At 39.5% G+C, this 18660-nt stretch overlaps 1 protein-coding gene across 24 annotated transcripts in view; it reads right to left on the bottom strand.

Annotated features, from left to right (window-relative positions):
- Window positions 1-18660, bottom strand: part of DST (dystonin) — a 542031-nt gene that overhangs the window by 169069 nt on the left and 354302 nt on the right. For all 24 annotated transcript variants that reach the window (XM_088831326.1, XM_088831327.1, XM_088831322.1 and 21 more), the window contains 15 exons: window positions 18554-18658; window positions 15745-15840; window positions 14441-14566; window positions 13702-13854; window positions 13355-13509; window positions 12905-13031; window positions 12252-12435; window positions 11222-11379; window positions 10189-10367; window positions 8654-8792; window positions 7635-7828; window positions 6374-6536; window positions 4843-4926; window positions 3934-4041; window positions 3308-3406 (listed from right to left, as the gene is read on the bottom strand). In XM_088831326.1, the coding sequence (XP_088687452.1) occupies window positions 3308-3406; window positions 3934-4041; window positions 4843-4926; window positions 6374-6536; window positions 7635-7828; window positions 8654-8792; window positions 10189-10367; window positions 11222-11379; window positions 12252-12435; window positions 12905-13031; window positions 13355-13509; window positions 13702-13854; window positions 14441-14566; window positions 15745-15840; window positions 18554-18658 (2070 nt within the window). The remainder of the gene's footprint in view (window positions 1-3307; window positions 3407-3933; window positions 4042-4842; window positions 4927-6373; window positions 6537-7634; window positions 7829-8653; window positions 8793-10188; window positions 10368-11221; window positions 11380-12251; window positions 12436-12904; window positions 13032-13354; window positions 13510-13701; window positions 13855-14440; window positions 14567-15744; window positions 15841-18553; window positions 18659-18660) is intronic.

Raw genomic sequence — 18660 nt, 5'->3', positions numbered from 1 at the left:
GCATTAGAGAGTTCAGTCTTCAGTTTCTAGCCCAAAAGAAACTAAAAATGATTTCTAAAAGAAAGAAGATATAGAACTCTGGAACTAAGAGCCAATTGAGGAAACAATACTTAACAGGAGGAAGGAGGGAATTACATAAAAATTTGTAATTTTCTACAATCTAATTCCTCACTAATTTATATTGCCCTACTATGATGCGACGAGTTGACTCACTGGAAAAGCCTACGATGCTGGGAAAGGTTGGGGGCGGGAGGAGAAGGGGACGACAGAGAATGAGATGGCTGGATGGCATCTCCGACTCTGTGGACATGAGTCTGAGTGAACTCCGGGAGTTGGTGATGGACAGGGAGGCCTGGCGTGCTGTGATTCATGGGGTTGCGGAGAGTCGGACACGACTGAGCGACTGAACTGAACTATGATACTTGCAATAATCAGAATTGCTAATACAAAGGCAGCCATAGTCCTGGTGGCTTTAGAAAAGATGTGCTTCATATACTCACAGACTTTGTTGCTGTCATTAATGACACGGCCCATATGAATCCACCTTGACAAGTACCTTCAGATACTCCACAAACATAAAGATATGTGTTAAATATAAATGCTTATAAAAGTATACTTAGGAATTCAGCTCCAATTAAGAAAATTTGTTCACTTCATTGATTACAGAATTGATCTCAGCTGGGAGGAATATACTTGACTATAGAACAATGTGATCACAGCTAGTTTATAATCACAATTTAACTTCTTTGTTAATATCATAAGCTTATTAGTGTTGTATTATCAGCTAAAAATCATCATAGTTACAAGTAACTTAAACAGAAGGAGGGAAATTATTCTAAACAGCGGGTTTTATTTTCATTGAAAAGCCTTAGTAAATCTTAAGAATTTGATTTGTATTACAGACCACACAGCTTATTTTGCGTCCTCTCATTACATGATTGCCAATAATTCTGATGAGAATTTTGGTTGTTCCTTTGCTAACCTAAATATGATTTTTAATAAGAATTCATATGAAAACAAATCTCATCACAGTCTGTAATATTTAGTGCTCTGTTTATTATCAGGGTTAACTCTTAATGACACTGAAGCATTTTATCTGCTTAGATATTAAAAGTATTCCATATATTAATATTTTGAGTAGACAACTACAAGGGTCTTTCTCAATTTCTCATCAAATTTCCTTTCAAACTTAGCTGTAGTGAAGAAGTTTTGAGTCCCTTTTTTTTCTTGGTCATAGTCTGAGGTTTAAAAAAAATGAAAATTCTCTCAGAAAAAAAAAAAGTTAAACTCAGTGTCTTGGAATCATTTAAGTGACTGCTAATCTCACATATTGGAGAAGGAAATGGCAACCCACTCCAGTGTTCTTGCCTGGAGAATCCCAGGGACGGGGGAGCCTGATGGGCTGCCGTCTATGGGGTCACACAGAGTCGGACACGACTGAAGTGACTTAGCAGCAGCAGCAGCAATCTCACTGAATCTCATGTTGCCTAGATAACTATAATTTTTTTAAGCAAAGATCAGAAAAATTACTAGAGATCATTTAGTTCTACTACTGATTTGCTTTCTTATGTATCTCAAACTTATTCACATAAAATAACTTCAAGTTTTATCTAAATTTTTCCCAAGGAGACATACTGTCTTTTAATCTCAGCAATTAATATATTCCGCTGTCAACACAAACTAGAAAAATCTCTTTATCCATTAAATATCCATTACAGATACCTTACTAATATTTCTGTAGCTAATTTGGTATTATCTTTGAAATTAACATGGCTCCCTCTTTGATAACATGTTTATTATGGAAAATTCTGCTCTCTGACCAAGATTTCGAATGTGGGTCTTAGAGACCCAGTTTCAGAAACACTTTGTGGAATCTGAAAATTGAGCTATGTATGTTTTATAAGATACTCCATTATTAAGACCCTTAAGTGGTGAATTTTTAATAAAGAACTTAAAAATCTATTTTAAATTATAATAGTCCTTTCACAGACTTCCATAAACTATATTATTTTGACTTTCATTTCAATATAAATCTTTAACATTTCAAAGGATGACAAGCATAATTTAGATATATTTCAGGCTTTTTGAAATATCTTTTGGGTCTATCAACTTCTGGTACTCTACCCAATCAGATAAACTAAGCAAAGTGGCTCATATGTGTGCAATCACATAGTAATAAAGGAAAGCCTTATTTTATTTTACATTTAACTAATATACAGTTTAAAAGATCTGCCTACCACTTAAAATGGAATATCTCTTAAAAACTAAAAATGTAAAAAAATTGTGGACCTTTCATAAATGAGAAGTGTATGCCAATTCTTTGGATGTGAATATACTCTGGTTCTCCTTTCTAAGCCCAAAGGAAGTTAGTTATAAAGACGTGCAAATAGCTATGTTAGTGTTAGTAACTCTGAACAGACAGAAATAGTTTACAAAAGTAGTAAACTTTTTTTAAAGACTAAGAAAGCAACATCTATTAGACATTTGCTACCATTTTGGTTCTCTCATTATATGAATGGAGTTATACTAAGTATAATCACCTTCAGAATTTCAACAATGGTCTAATTTAAATGGCCAGTGCCCCATAGTTTACTTATTGTAGTATTCAATTTACTATTTTTGTCTGTCCTGAGGTCAGGAATAGAAAGTATATCAAGATAACAGAGCACAGCATAATACCTTCAAAATTAGATACAATAGCCTCTTATAAAAACATACTTTCATGAATAACTCCCTATTCTGTTTCTGAATATATTACTAAATGCACAGTCTTTTTAATATACACCATATCTTTTTGACAAAAATAAAAACAAAACACCTCAATTCTTAATGCATTACCATTTTGTAGAAATACCTGCTACTTTTAACTTAATGGTGTTTGTTTTAAATCCTTGAAGATATAAATTAATTTAAAAGATATAAAACAAATTTGTTTATGTAATATTTCTGCAGACATAATAACAGTAATAACGATACTTCAAAGAAAACTGGAAAAAATTCTGCTAAACTGCCTACATTCCATAATGTAAACAGAGCCATTTGTGACATTAACCCTCTCATATTAGATAGAGTCCTAGAGAGAAAATTAAAATGTTTTTCTTTTGGTCCCCAAAATGGTTGTTTCTTTTTTTGCAATGCTTTTCAATTTGAGAGAATCTCAATAACAAACCAAAAAATCCCAGGCCTCTACTGTTTTTCACTGTAATTTTATAACTAATCACTTATACATCAGATCTCAACCATGTGAGTTTATCACGAAGCTGCCTCATGGCTCCCTGCCAGTGACCTGCCCATGGTTACTGGTTACCTCCTCCTCCTCCAGTCTCTTCAGTGAGTCCCCAGCAAATTTAATATATTGTGTCATGAGGGTGACCAGAGCCGTGTATCGGGTCCTCAGGTCCATGAACTACAAGTAAAGAAAAAAAAAAACAAAAAGATAGAAACATAATCTCCATTTGCCCTAAATGAGCTGAACAAACACCAAGTAATAATTAAAACATTAACTAGGCTCTGGGGCAGGGAAGCTCATGACTCCTAGTAACAATAACCACATAGGAGCAAGATCATGGCTGTGCAAACCACAATAATGACCTTCCTCCTCTAAATGTAACCGTGACAGGCATTTAGTATTCTCGGCAATTCAGTCATCTTGAATGAGGATTTTCAAAGAGCTTCTCAAAACCCTTAATAAAATGTATTATCATAGGTAAAGAGCAGCTACTCGGAATGATGGACTGCTCTGGACTCGGATTGTGATCAAGGTTGTACAACATTTCAAAGGTATTAAATGTCACTAAATTCTACACGTAAAAATGGTTAAGATGGTGAATTTCCTACTATGTATATTTCACCATAATACAAATATATAAATGTAAAACTGCTAGAGTGCTGCTTCTCTCTTTTGCACGCTCCCTCTCTCTGGACGGTTACCACCTCCTGAATGACGAGATCTGCTGAGCTCTGCATTCTCCGTCGTTTCACTGGAGACTTTTGCTGTGAATCCACCATGGCCCGATAGGTCATTGTTTGTAATTCGTAGTCCTGCATGAAGAAATCGGTAAGATTAATCATGGCAAAGCACTAACACATCATTCTATAGTGATTTTTGATGCAGAGAAAGGGAATCCAGTTTCACTGAATGACTTTAAATAAAAAAACATTTTCAGGAATCAATCCAATCCTGAGATGTTTCCAAGGTGGTAATAAAAATCAGAAACATTTAGGGTGGTCAGGAAAGCTCCTAAGTCCCTTTAGGAGCTCATGGACACATTTAGGAACAGCGTACCAATTATTTTCAGTCTCCCCCTCATCTAGATAAAAAATGGGACTGCAGATCCGGATGGCCAGAGCCAAGACGTGGCGGGTGACTCAGAGTACATGGGAACCATCCCTAAGGGAGATGTTCTTCCATGGAATATTACGGCAATATTTGCATGGATACTCCAGCAATAACTTCCATGGAATATTACAGCAATACTCACATGGAACCCTAACACAGACTAATGGTGGGTGTTCTAGCAATACTTGAATGGAACACTCCAGCAAGGAAGGAAGGGGTAAGCGAAGTAGAAAGAGGCAGATGACAGAGCTACATTTTCTCCTGGTATACATGGGGGTGTGAGCAAGCTGTGCATGTGTGTTTGACACGCAGAGAGAGTAAACAACCAGGGCTTGTCACGTGACTCAGGTTTCCATGAAGAATTAACAGATAAGTGACAGTGAAGATTCTGTTTCACTTTTCAACACAGACTGAATGACCCCTGAAGGCTTTAAAAGAACACTTTGGAAGCATCCCCCAAACACCTGGACGTGAAATCTGATGCAAGGAACTAGTCTTCTCACCTTCACCGCAGTGGAGTACTGTTCTGCGTACTTCTGACACTCGTCCATTTTGCTCTGTTTCATTTCTATTTCAGAAACCAGCATCTATAAATGCACACAGGTTAGCAGAAAAGCAACAAGAATTCTATGCTGTCCAACAACTTGAGATCTGAGGCACTAAGACATACCTACATCACTTAAGACTACAGCTCTCTACCCTACTTTACTTTTAAGCACAGCCTTTATTAATCAATTAATTTATCTGGCTGCACCACTTGGCTTGTGGGATCTTAGTTCCCACACCAGGGATTGAACCCATGTCCTCGGCAATGAAAGCAGAGATTCCTAACCACTGGACTGCCAGGGAATTCCCTCTACCCCACTGCTCTTAATGTCATCTACCTTATGGGTGAAGTTCAAACATTCAAGTTCAAGCCACTAAGTGACACCCCCTCATGGGGCTTCCAAAGCAGAAATTACTAAACTCCGTGGGAATTATCCACAAGCAGGCTTGAAACCCTTTGCTCCTTAATCCTAATCTTGACCTAAAGAGAGCTAGAAATTACTGGCCCTCAAGATGGATCAAAAATCTCAAAGCATTTAACTCAGTCAAATGTGGCTGTCTAATTTTCTACAACTAACCATTTTTTAAAATGTAGGGTCCCTGGATGAAACTGGAGCCTATGATACAGACTGAAATAAGCCAGAAAGAAAAACACCAATACAGTGTACTAACACATATATATGGAATTTAGAAAGATGGTAATGATAACCCTGTATACGAAACAACTAATCTTCGAATATATAGGCATAAAGTTGTTTCTATTATTTATATTCTTAATGCTTCTATGAGTAATTCCCATTTTGAGTATTGTTTATTTGCAAGACTCTTCTTGTTGATTATTGTTATCCGATGTTTCCCTTTTTAGAGAAGCTTTTTAAGGCAGCTTTGACTCTGTTGAACCTCTCAATTTTATCTTTATTTTTATTGCATTAATATCTGGTATGTATTAGTTGCTTTCTTTTCTTTATGATTATTCTGTTTATTTTGCTAACTTCTTAAACTGGCTGTATACTTGTATACTCATTGCTTTTCCTTTTTATGTAAAGTCTACTACGTTTAAGGCCTCATGGATAATGTTTTCCATATCCCGTAGGTTTTAAGACTTTGTATTTTTGTTATCTTTCTGTAATGATGTTGTTTTTAAATGCCATGTACTCAGTGAGTGATATACACACATTGTAAATTTCAGTTTTCTAATAAATTGTATTTAAAAAAATTTAAAAATGTAGGGTCCTAATCTAACCTCAATGATTTAGACACTTGAACTGTCCCAACATGAAACTTTCTTATTCCTTATGGTTTCAAAATTGACCTCCAATAAATCAAAGAAGTAATGTATGAAGGTCTGAGAGCAAATTTTTAACATTTATGATTTATTCCTGCCTTCCTTGAAACAGCTGCTGACCTACTGTCTTAACAAGAGAAAGGAAGGTCAAGGCCCTGCATGACTAAATGCAGACACCACCATGAGGAGCTATGTTTGCACACCTTCTGCTGATTCAACTGCGTGGCCAGAGTTTTACTATTTTCAGGCTGATTTTCTTGAATCTTCCTCTGAGTAGTTTCAACTTGCTGGATCCAATCATCCAACGGGTGATACGTATCTCTGTAGTACTTCAGTGACTTGCCAATGCCTTCCAAGTCCCGTAACCTAAGAGGATGACAAAAGAATAGTCACAGTTTCCTATAGCAACCAATAGGGAGCTGGCACATATAGAAAAGAAGGGAGGGACAAACGAACTGTCCTAAGTGCAACCACAGGGGAGTGTCCAGAATTCAAGACTGCCACCCTAGGCCAATTTCCAAGGGCCCCTGCACTGCTGTGGTGGGTTGTTGTCCTTTTATCCAGGACTTGTGCAGCTTATTAGTACTGATTGTTCTAGGGGCAAATCCAAGAGACTAAAGCTAAAAAGCAGGAAAAGTGGAAACTTGACTACAGTAATTATCAATCAGCAAGTCTTGAAGATCCAAAGCTTGCAGCAATGGCAGTTTCACTTCTGAAATCATGACCTGGCTGCAATGAACAGTTCAACATGAACTCAGAGAATACGTTTCAGGAGCTGTAATTGAACACTCAGTTTCCATGACTGTAAAACCACTGCATTAAACCTATAGATCACGTATATTAGAGATTAGCTACTATGTTTTTAAAAATAACTTATTTGTCACACATGGCACTATGTTATAAAAGCATTTCAGTGGCATTAATAAAAACATAAAAAATGGGTAAGAAAGAACACTATTCCATTTCGTCCCCAAAACTATCACATTTCCTTTCACTTCTTTATTTCAGTCACTGGGCAAATGATCTTGACTTTCTTTTACCTTTGACTCGAATGAACATCAGGCCATTTCAGTTTCTTTTACCTTTCTTGCATACTATAGATGCTGCATCCCGCCCTTGACCCACGCTATTACTAAGCATGGTTATTTGGATGCTATCACTTTGCAATAACTAGAGAACTGCATTGTTTTTTCCTTCAGAAAATGCAAGTAGATTAACAATACAAATGCCAAACTACATCAATAATTGTAATAATACAAAACCAAAAAGTATTCATTTGGAAGTTAAGTATCTTAAGGCCATCCTATAAAAAAGAAATACAATTAGACGCAGCTCTTGCAATTAACACAAGTAACTGCTCTATGGAATGAATTACATATGGGGGTAAAAACCCTAATACATTTAGACTTTACCCAGAATACAGAGATTAAATCTGAGCTAAAACGGAATGAAAAGGCTAGTAACCTGTTATCAATCTGAACATGAACATTCTGCCATCTCTCAACCAACTGATCTGCTTTTTCTTTGTGCCAGTCAAAGTCAAGGTCACGTTCTTTGTAGGTTTTAAACATCTCATCACTAATGGTCTTTGCTCTCTGCAGCTCATCCTCCAGCTCATGGAAGACCTCTCTCTTTTCATCCACTTCAGATCTCCATTGCTAAAATGGAACAATTTACAAAGTTATAAAAATGGGTAAGGTGCTCACCAGCTAAACACTTCATTTGCTTAGTTTTACAACTCATTTACAAATGACTGACATAAAATCAGACAATGAAAAGAATATATTTCATATACAAAATATTTCATTAGGTTGAACCTTATAAAATTGTCATATTTGGCTGTACTTTGACCTAAAAAAAAATAACAATTTTATATATAAAGTTCAGCCTAATAGATTTTGCACATCAAGAAAATAAAACATATTCCATAAGCAAGTCTGCCATTGGTAAGTCTTTTTCGTTGTTTTTTAAAATATCTACTGATTCCATTGTTTAAAAATGAATGTGTGCATTAAAAATCACTGAAGCAACTTTTCACAACTGTTTTACAATATCTTTACTCAGGGCTTTATAAGTGGAAGGACAGAAACATACAAGTACAACCATCTTTCCTCTTCCTTCTTAGATTATCTAGTCTGTTCACCTCTCTAATTTCTTAAAATAACTGCCTCTTCTGCAAGGGCATCTAACTACAAACAATTTACTTTTAAGGTTCAACTCTTCTTGCTGCCAACATGAACAGAGTACAAAAATCTACTGTCAGAAAGATAAAACTTCAAATGAAAAGAACTCATCTCAAACTAAAAATGAATCAACATACTTATTTACAGTAAGTCATAGTATTACAGAGAAAAGATATGGAATGAATAGAGAGGTATTCAAGTTCAGATACTTAATGCTTGATGTCTGAAGACCTGAGCCAAGTTCTAGAGAAATACTGTTAGAGCACAGTCTTAAAAAACAGCCAGCAGTGAAACGCATACCTTTAAAGTACTTATTAGATTCTCAATGTTATTCTTGTCGGCTGTAACTGCTTCCTCTTCACACAGTTTAGTTTCATAGAGTTTTACAAGGGCTTCTGCAGCTTGAGTGTTTTTTAACACCAAGTTGACCGTTTTCAATCTGAAAAAGATAATTAAACAACACCGCTTCTGTTACGTGTTTATTTTCCTGCAATATAGTCTTGACGCACCATGAGGCTGTGTGACGCAGTGTGTTCCTCATGGCAGCACAATAACAGTTTTTACTACAAGATTCACATCCCACTAAGTAAATCAGAAAGAGAAAGACAAATGCCACATGATATCACCTATATGTGAAATCTAAAACATGACAGCAAGGAACTTATCTGTGAAACGGAAACAGACTCACAGACACAGAGAACAGACCTGTGGTGGCGGAAGGGGAGCTGGGAGAAGGGTGGAGTAGGGTCAGCGGATGCAAGCTATCACTACAGGATTGATGGACAACAAGGTCCTATTGTATAGCACAGGGAACTATATTCAATACCCTGTAATAAACTATAATGGAAAAGGATACAGAAAATATATCTGTGTATAACAATCACTTTGCTATATAGCAGAAATTAGCACAACCTTGTAAATCAATTAATTTCAATAAAAATTTTTTAAAAAGTTCAACATCCCATTAACTGTCTAAGAGACTCCACACCATGCCAAGTTGTCTTCAGCAGAAGATTCCACCAGAAGAGGGGCTTCTCTCAAACCTAGTTTAGAGCAAGACTGGGAGGCAAGTTCAACAGACCGCAACAGCTGAGCTACCAAACTACAGGGAACACGTGGGAAGATCATTAATGCTTTTCTCTCTGAAGCTCATTCCCTTTCAGTATGAAGAGGCATCATAAATGCACAGAAATAGTTAGCACATTTGTTACTAAGAAAAAAAATTTGAGGGATTTCGCTGGTGGTACAGGGCTAAGAACCCACCTGCCACTGCAGGGGATACAGGCTTGATCCCTGGTCCAGGAAGATGTGGAGCCACTAAGCCCCTGAGCCACAATTAGTGATGCCCACATGCCTAGAGTCTGTGCTCGCCAACAAGAGAAGCCACTGCAGCAAGAAACCCACACACCACAACAAAGGTAGCCTCCACGGGCTGAACCAGAAAAAGCCCACGTGCAGAAAGCAAATCCGTGCGTGCACGCTAAGTTGCTTCAGTCGTGTCTGACTCTTTATGACCCTATGAACCATAGCCCATCAGGCTTCTCTGTCCATGGGATTCTCCAGGCAAGAATACTGGAGTGGGTTGCCACACCCTCCTCCAGGGGATCTTCCCAACCCAGGAATCGAACCCACATCTCTTATGTCTCCTGCATTGGCAGGTGGGTTCTTTACCACTAGCACCAACTGGCACAGCTAAAAATAAAAATAAATGAAGAAAAGTAAATAATTTTTTATACTCTTAAAAATTAACATTTTTATCTAAACAGCTTCTGTATATAAATGGAAGCTATATGACGTCAGTTTAGATGATTTCTATCAAGGCAGTGGTTCCATACTTCTCTATGTAGGTGGACGACATGGAATAGACATGGTTCATGCTCTGGACGACCACGCTGAGCTCAGACCGCAAGGCGGGTGTGGAGGCAGAGGCAGACGCTTGACTGAAAAAGTCTTCACATTTACTTGTGATCGTGGCCAAATCATCTTTAAGTCGCTCCAGTTCTTTCTTTAGTTTCTACAGGACAAAGAAGAAACATAAGGATTAGACAGGGCCTCTTTCTTCAAACACTTTAAAAACACACATTTCCCATTATTTCTCTTGAGGTAAATACATATTCTTTTTTTAAACTGCAGCATAGTTGATTTACAATGTCATGCTCATTTATACTGTACATCAAAGTGATTCAGTTACACACATATATACATTCTTTTTTCATATTCTTTTCCATTATGGTTTATCACAGGATACTGAATACAGTTTCCTGTGCTGTACAGCAGGACCCTGCTGTTTATCCATTGTATACATCCTATAGTTTGCATTTGCTAATCCAGAACTCCCACTCCATCCCTCCCCCTGCGCAACCACAAGTCCATTCTCTATGTTTGTGAGTCTGTATCTGTTTTGTAGATAAGTTCATCTGTGTCCTATTTTGGATTCCACACATAAGCGATATCATATGGCGTCTTTCTCTTCCTGACTTACTTCACCTAGTATGATCATCTCTAGTTGCAAAACATTTAGGTATTTTTATTTTTTCTTTACCTAAGAAACGAAGCCAAGGCTGTCCACTTTTACCATCAGTCATTCCCTCACCACACACCCCTGGGGCCCAAACACCTACACATCACCAAGTGCCAGACGGAGAGGCCCTGCAGCCTCCATGTAAATGGCGAGGACACAGTGCTCCCTGTTCACCCAGTGAGAGGCAGAACTGAACCACGGATCCTCGCCTGCCATCAGCCGTGGGCATACAGTCAGAGCTCACAAGGTGGCCCCAGCAGAGACTGCGTGAGAGGTCACAGGGTCAGTGGTGAAGGTCGCCAAGACCCTCCTCTGTGCTGACCTCGGCCACGCGCTCGCAGCCTCACCTCCTGCTCCGAGATCCTGAATACGCTCTCGTGCAGGTCGTCTCTCTCCAGCGGGGTGCGGATCTGTCTGATGAGACGGTCCTCACAGCTCTCCAGCCGAAGCCTGAGGTTTCGAACTTCAGAGATGTAGAGATTGTAAGCCGATTCCTCTTGCTCCTCTGTGAGAGTAAACATAATGTTTAGAAAATACCTCATTTGCTGTCGTTTGGATGTTTTTATTCATGATTTAATAAGGCAATTTTACCATTATTGAGACATGGCTAGTCAGACTAATGTTACCAGTTACCACCACAAACCCACACCAAGGATATAAACCTTGAAACTGTGGACCTTACAATTTACAAAGAGTTAATACAACTTCCCTAATGCCACTTAAAGTACCAACATCTGACTGAAGATGTCTGAGGAAAGTAATACATTGGTTTGTTTTGTTTTCACAAAAATGTGAAATATATTAATAGCAAATTAGTCATAAGATAATGTTTAAATTAGAGTATTACTACTGAAGTTTTTTTGGTCTCTAAGTTTTACGGGTCAAGAATTTGGAATAAAATTTATATCTGACAAACATTAACAAGACAAAATCTTTTCCTTCAACCCCTATATAAAATCCAGGTTTGGTTAAAGGAAACCTCTGCCCTTTGCTTTCAATTTTGCTGTGAATCTAAAACTTCTCTTAAAAAAACATTCTTTAAAAAATCCAAGTTTGACATATGAAAAAGTAATTGAAACTTGTCTGAAACTAAGATATCATTCTGAACATTATATTGCAAACTAGTGAAAATGATTAAAAGTGGATGCATTAAGAATTCACTGTCATATAACTTGGTTGGCAGTTTTTTACTACTTAATCATTTGGAAAAAAATTAATTCCTTCTTGAATCTTCCTATCTCAAACATCCATTTAACACTTCAGTAACTGTTTCTACCTATTGAGTGACATAATACACCGAAGACTGAGAGTCCCACTGATGACAGAAAACAGCCTGGACTAAACACTCATGCGGGGAAAAGGCAAGGATTCCTTTACCTCTTTCTGCAGATTTAAGAAGTTCTTGATAATACTGCTTGCACACATTAACCTCCTTTTCCAGTTGTGTTATATCTGAGCCTGAAAATATTTGGGATTCCTGGCTATCTTCAAGAAAATCTTCAAAACGGGATTGCAGATTACTCAGAACTTGCTGATGTTCACCAGGCAACATGGTCTTTATCTAAAGAAGACAAATGATCCATTATAGTATTAAGGCTGAAATTTCAATAGGACTGCTCTCAAGTGGTTCTCATGGGACATGAGTCTATATTAAATAGTCATAAATAGAAAACCATTGGAAATTATTTTTTTCTTCATTCACAACTTTAGGTTTTAAAAGACAAGGGAAAACAAGACTACAAAACTTCATAAGTGAATCAAACTACACCCATGTCTATATGCCCAAACACTATATACTATGTCTCCCAATGAAAACGGAAGCCCTGAATGAAGTATGGGGTTTCCAGATCCCCCAACTCTTAGAAAGTACCTCATATAAAACAGGCATGTAACAGATATTCACTGAATAAATGACTTTCATCATGATCTGCTGCACCTCATCCTACTCAAGGGAAAATACAAAGGCCACTCCTCATGACAAAGGCCTGCATCTTGGGACAGGTTGGGTGGACGTGCAGATCTGCACTTACTGAAGCCACATTGCTCGCTCGGATTCTGTCGATTTCACTGATGAGATAGTGCCAGGAGACCACACTCTTCATGTTTATGTGAGACTCGTGCCAAAGGGTCAGGACATTCTGATACTGCTGCTCAATTCTGAAACACACAGAAGAAAACTCAGATTCAGCCCTTCCACTCCCCATGAGCACATGCGACGGTTTCTTTCTGTGTTTGAGACATATCCCAGGTTCACCAGCTCTAGGTCCTTCTGATCCAGTGGTGTTATTGTTCAGTCGCTAAGTCTTATCTGACTCTTTGCAACCTCATAGGCTGCAGCATGCCAGGCTTTCCTGTCCTTCACTATCTCTAGGAGTTTGCTCAAACTCATATTCTATTAGCCTTGTCAAAGCATTGATTGTTTCTTTAACCTTCAGAGACCCCCAAAGCCAGCCCTACATCTGGAGTTAATGCACACAAACCTGTTTGCAAAGTCAACTGCCTCTTTGTTTGGAGGAGGGATGGTGAAGCACACAGAAGGGACCATGGCCTCATTCCCAGTGGGGCTGATGACCTTCCACTTAGCACGATGAGAGTTGTTTGCCAAAACGCATTCATCATCTTTGAAAATGGTTATCTGGTTTTAAAAGAAGAAGAGAACAACCAGATGTGGTCACTGTGGTATTCGTCTCTTTCCATACCAAGTCTAGGCAGGTTTTTTTTGTCTTTTTTAAGGTGGAAAACTTTACCACTGGTGAGCAATATGACCTTGTTTTTTTAAATATATGAACAATGCCAGAAACAGGTCTCTTTCTAGGAGTTAAAGTACCTCAATTTGTCTGTAGTCACAAATGGCTTTGATCGGAAGAGAAGTTTTGAGTGGACAGTCAGGATTTCTGGGCTTCAACTGAACGATTGTTTTTGCTCTCCCCATCAGGCTCGCCACTGTACTTTTATACTGCAGAAGCTCTTCTTTCTCTTCCTGAGGAATAAATCAGAGGGTTTTAGAAGCAAACAGCGTGCGCTCTCTGTTCTCTGAGGGCTGTGCACAAATGCAGCTTCCCCAGAAGAGTCTTCCCTCACAGCCCGTCTGAACCGACAGCCCCTCTCCGCCCACTCTCCCCCTCTGTTGTATGGTTGTTTTCTTTCCTCCTTCACATTTACCACCATCTAACAGACTACATACATTGCTATTATACTAATTTATCATGTTTATTGCATCCCACCCCTGGCAGGGTTCTTGTCTGCTGTGTTCAGTCCCAGCACTAAAAATACTCTCTAGGATATAGAAATGCTGACAAGTCTTTAAGGAATAAATGACTAACCACATATACTCACACAAAACATTGTGAGAACATTTTAAAATACTAAGGCAATCACATCAAACAATACTCCTGCTGTGTTGCCAAAAAGAGAAAAGTGCTAAAACTGAATGTTTAAGTGCTTGAGTGAGGCGGAAACATCAAGAGTACCAATAAAATGCGAAGCTCCACACACAGAAACACAACAAGGCACGCATCTAGCCCACTGCGCCTCCCTTTCGAGGCCTGGGGGTCTCCTACTCATACCATTGACTCCTGAACAAGGTCCTCCAGCTTGTGGATGCTGCTGGACCGGTCACAGCTGTACTTCCGCTGGATGGCATCTTTTAGATTCCTCAAGTAATCTGTGGCTTCTTTGGCATCATTGAAAAACTAGCAAAAGATGCAAATGGGCAGTTAAAGTACATGAAACGTCAGCAAAGCCCCCAGTTGTTAGGTTTGAGTACCAGAGTCCTGTGTGTACCCCTCCTACATGGCAACAGAAGGAAACCACAAGACTTCTTCTCCAGAGCCCTTCCTTTAACCAAATACCAACTCTTGAACTTGGATGATGATGAGTGAATGCTACGTGTCCAAAGGTTATGTCTCCAGAGAACAAACCTGTGGTTGCCCAGAGGGAGGAGAGGTGGGAGAAGGAAGCACTAGGACTCTGGGGTTAGCGGATGCAAACTATGCCATATAGGATGGATAAACACCAAGGTCCCACTGGTATAGCACAGGGAACTGTATTCAGTATCCTGTGATAAACCACAATGGAAAAGAACATGAAAAATAATACATCTATACGACAAAGTTTGTGTCTACATTGTGGTCTTGGCCCTGTATCACGTTGACAGAACATCTATTTCACTTTAGAACATCTATAAACACTTAAACAGTTGTTAAATGAAAGTGAAAGTCATTCAGTTATGTCTGACTCTTCGCAAACCCATGTTCTGTAGTCTGGAAGGCTCTTCTATCCATGGAATTCTCCAAGCTAGAATACTGAAGTGGGTAGCCTTTCCCTTCTCCAAGGGATTTCCCAACACAGGGATTGAACCTAGGTCTCTTGCATCACAGGCGGATTCTTTACCAGCTGAGCCAGGGAAGCCCAAGAAAACTGGAGCGGGTAGCCTGTCCCTTCTCCAGTGGATCTTCCTGATCCAGGAATCGAACCAGAGTCTCCTGCATTGCAAGCGGATTCTTTATCAGCTGAACTACTGGGGAAGCCCAAACAGTTGTTAAGTGGGAGTGAAATTGCAAGAATATTTTAAAACTTCTGAAGAAGAGAAAAAAAAGCTCCCGCTAGTAAAATTATACCTCAAAAAGAGAAGCATGGACAAAGTTACAATTTTCTGACATTTTAAGTGGTTTTCAAAGTATTTCTTCTTTATTAAAATGCTTCCATTTACCCTAAAGGACATAGAACCCTTCTATCCTACAATGAAGACATTTTGGTTTCTTTCCCCCCAATCAGACATACATGCATCCCAACATTACACCATGGAAATGTTTCCTGTAACTCAGCTGAAATTGCAGTAGCACCTGCCGACACGGTGACTGTTCTGTACCTCAAAATAAGCGCCGTTCTCCTTCACGTGCTGCTCCACACACTGGCAGAGCTGCAGGATCCAGCTCCACTGCGTCTGCATTGCCGCGCGGTAGGCCTGCCAGAGAAAACACAGTCACTGCTGCCGTCTGCACAGCAAGACACACCCAGGCTTCTCAGGTCTACACAGGTGATGAGATGCCTTTAACAGAGACTTGAGAATCAGGGACGTGAACTGTCCCGCTAATCTAAGCATCCCCACTTGCACAAAGCCAGTCCTAAAAGTTTAAACAGACATTTTTCTTTTTCATTTTTTTAATATAAATTTATTTATTTTAATTGGAGGCTAATTACTTTACAATATTATAGTGGTTTTGCCATACACTGACATGAATCTGCCCCAGGTGTACATGTATTCCCCATCCTGAACACCCCTCCCACCTCCCTCCCCATCCCATCCCTCCGGGTCATCCCCATGCACCAGCCCCGAGCATCTTGTGTCATGCACTGAACCTGGACTGGCGATTCGTTTCACATATGATAATACACGTGTTTCAATGCCATTCTCCCAAATCATCCCACCGTCGCCTTCTCCCACAGAGTCCAAACGAGTGTTTTATACATCTGTGTCTCTTTTGCTGTCTCGCATACATTTTTCAATCAGTCCAATTTCTTTTAAATTTTCAGTTTCTTGACATGTTTTTCTTGTCACATATATGAAAAATGCTAACTCTGGGGCTGTTTTTCCAGGCAGACTTGTTTAACACTTAGAGATGGATGCAAGCTATCCAACATTTTCCTGTGTGTAATCCTCAGACACACCCCCTTCACTCCATTTTCCTCTGTCCTTCTGCTTTCTCAATTTTTGTATTACTGGATAATAAAATCCCCCTTCTGACACCAAAGTACATGGTGTATAGTTTTTTTCCTGGTCTTTGCTTCCAAAACTAGTCTTGAAGCTCTTGGCAGGAGTGGGGCTGATCTATCTGACTATTTAAAAATAAATCTATTTACCGTGACTGTTTGGGAAGGGTGGAAAAGCTTATGCAATCCCTTATCAGTGTAATTATGGGATCATATCAGAGATAATACTAGGAAGTTTTATTTCAAATGTTTTTTACTTGAATCTTTATTCAGTACAAGGTGCCTCTCTCATGACAGCAAAACTACTGTAGGAAAGGCACCTACTTACAGGGAAACAGGACACACCCTTTCCTATTTAAGGTGCAGTTTCCTGGCTTCCAGAAGAGGGCGGCCTAGCTGCTCTAACGACTGTCTTACATAAGACGGTCCCTCCTGGAGAAACAGGCCGCTGAGCTAGGTCCAGGCAGCTTTCTGGATGGAACGTACAAGGCAACCGTGGAAATCTGGCAACACTTCCTGATCACGTTACGTGCTCCCTCCAATTAAGCTACTTAGAGTAAATTGGCTATAAAATACACGTTGTGTGTTGTTAGACTATTAGCTTCTTTTCCTCATAAAATACAAAATAACTACTAGCCATCGCCTACAATACATTAGATGGGCCTGAAGAACCATAAAGATGACTAAGGCTTAATTTTATTCTTCCACAGCCTCTTAGTTAATTAGACTAACAGCTCTACCTAAAGATAATCAGGTTTACATCCACTTCATCCATTCCCATCAGAAGTCAACCTCTAATCGCACTTCCTAGCAGCTGTCACTTCTCCACTTTAAGGAATACCCCACTTCTAGTTGACCATAGTATAAAAGTATACCCAGATCCATCATGATTCAAATCTCCTTTCCCTAGTGCCCTCACCCCACACTCTTCTAGGTCCTTAACATTTCTATGTGGCATTTCCTGGGGATGAAAACCACACTTTTACATGAAAAAAGGGCAGCTGTAACATTCCCCAGACCTCCAGATGAGGTCTAGAATTTCATGAATCTTTTGTGTCATGACAACTTATTTTAGGGAACAAAGATTCTCAGATCCCTGTCCTCAATGGCACATCCCATTGTAAGCAGAGTTTCATTTTTCTTCCTCTGGAAATATACAACTGTCCACATTTGATACTTCTCCCCCTCTTACATAACCTCCAGCACATTTAGAAAGTCACTAACTAGCAGATATCAGACCTAAAAATTAACCCCCACCCCCACCCCACCGGCACCTCACGGGCAGCCTGATAAGCTCCAGGCCAGCCCTCCCCTTCTGGGTCTGAAATGTGTGTTACACCCTGAGGACATTCCTATCAGAGCCAGAGCATGGACAGAACTAGTAAATGAAATAATAATAACTAGGACTTCCTGAGTGGAGAAGGAAATGGCAACCCACTCCAGTGTTCTTGCCTGGAGAATCCCAGGGATGGGGAGCCTGGTGGGCTGCCGTCTATGGGGTCGCACAGAGTCGGACACGACTGAAGTGACTTAGCAGCAGCAGCAGCAGGACTTCCTAAGAACCTACTGTGTATCAAGAACTGAACAAAGTAGTAACAGAACACTTTTCTCCTCCTCACACAACTCTAGAGTGAGGAGCAACTTCCCCATTTAGTTAAGTGAGTGGGACCCAGCAAGGCTACATCCGGCGCCACATCACGTGGTCAAAAAGAAACTCATTTCAAAGCCTGACAAGTCAAGGTCCTTCACAGTCACTGTCCTACATCTCTCTGGCCACAGGGGTTGGCACAGATGGGTGGCACACTTCATGCAGAACTGAAGGCGCACCAGCGTGATTTGTCAGAAGTGTTATTTTTGAGCCAGGTTGTAGTAAAACTTTGACAGTTTGCATTTTTCTATTTATCCACAAACAATAAAAGAATCTGAAAGGTAATATTCGAATATCCATATTACACTTTGTGACTCACCTCAATGGTTAACCGGGCTGGGTGATTTTCCAGAAGCAGCTGCTCCGCTATCTCTTGAACTGACTTAATAGTTTCTTCCTTTTGATCAAGTTCTCTCATCAATTCCT

The sequence above is a fragment of the Moschus berezovskii genome, chromosome 23 (assembly GCF_049115385.1).
Source record: "Moschus berezovskii isolate FMDL1 chromosome 23, NW_MosBer_1.0, whole genome shotgun sequence".
NCBI classification, from domain to species: domain Eukaryota; kingdom Metazoa; phylum Chordata; class Mammalia; order Artiodactyla; family Moschidae; genus Moschus; species Moschus berezovskii.
The sequence above is the reverse complement of the archived record's forward strand: the minus strand, read 5'-3'. Positions and strand labels throughout refer to the sequence as shown.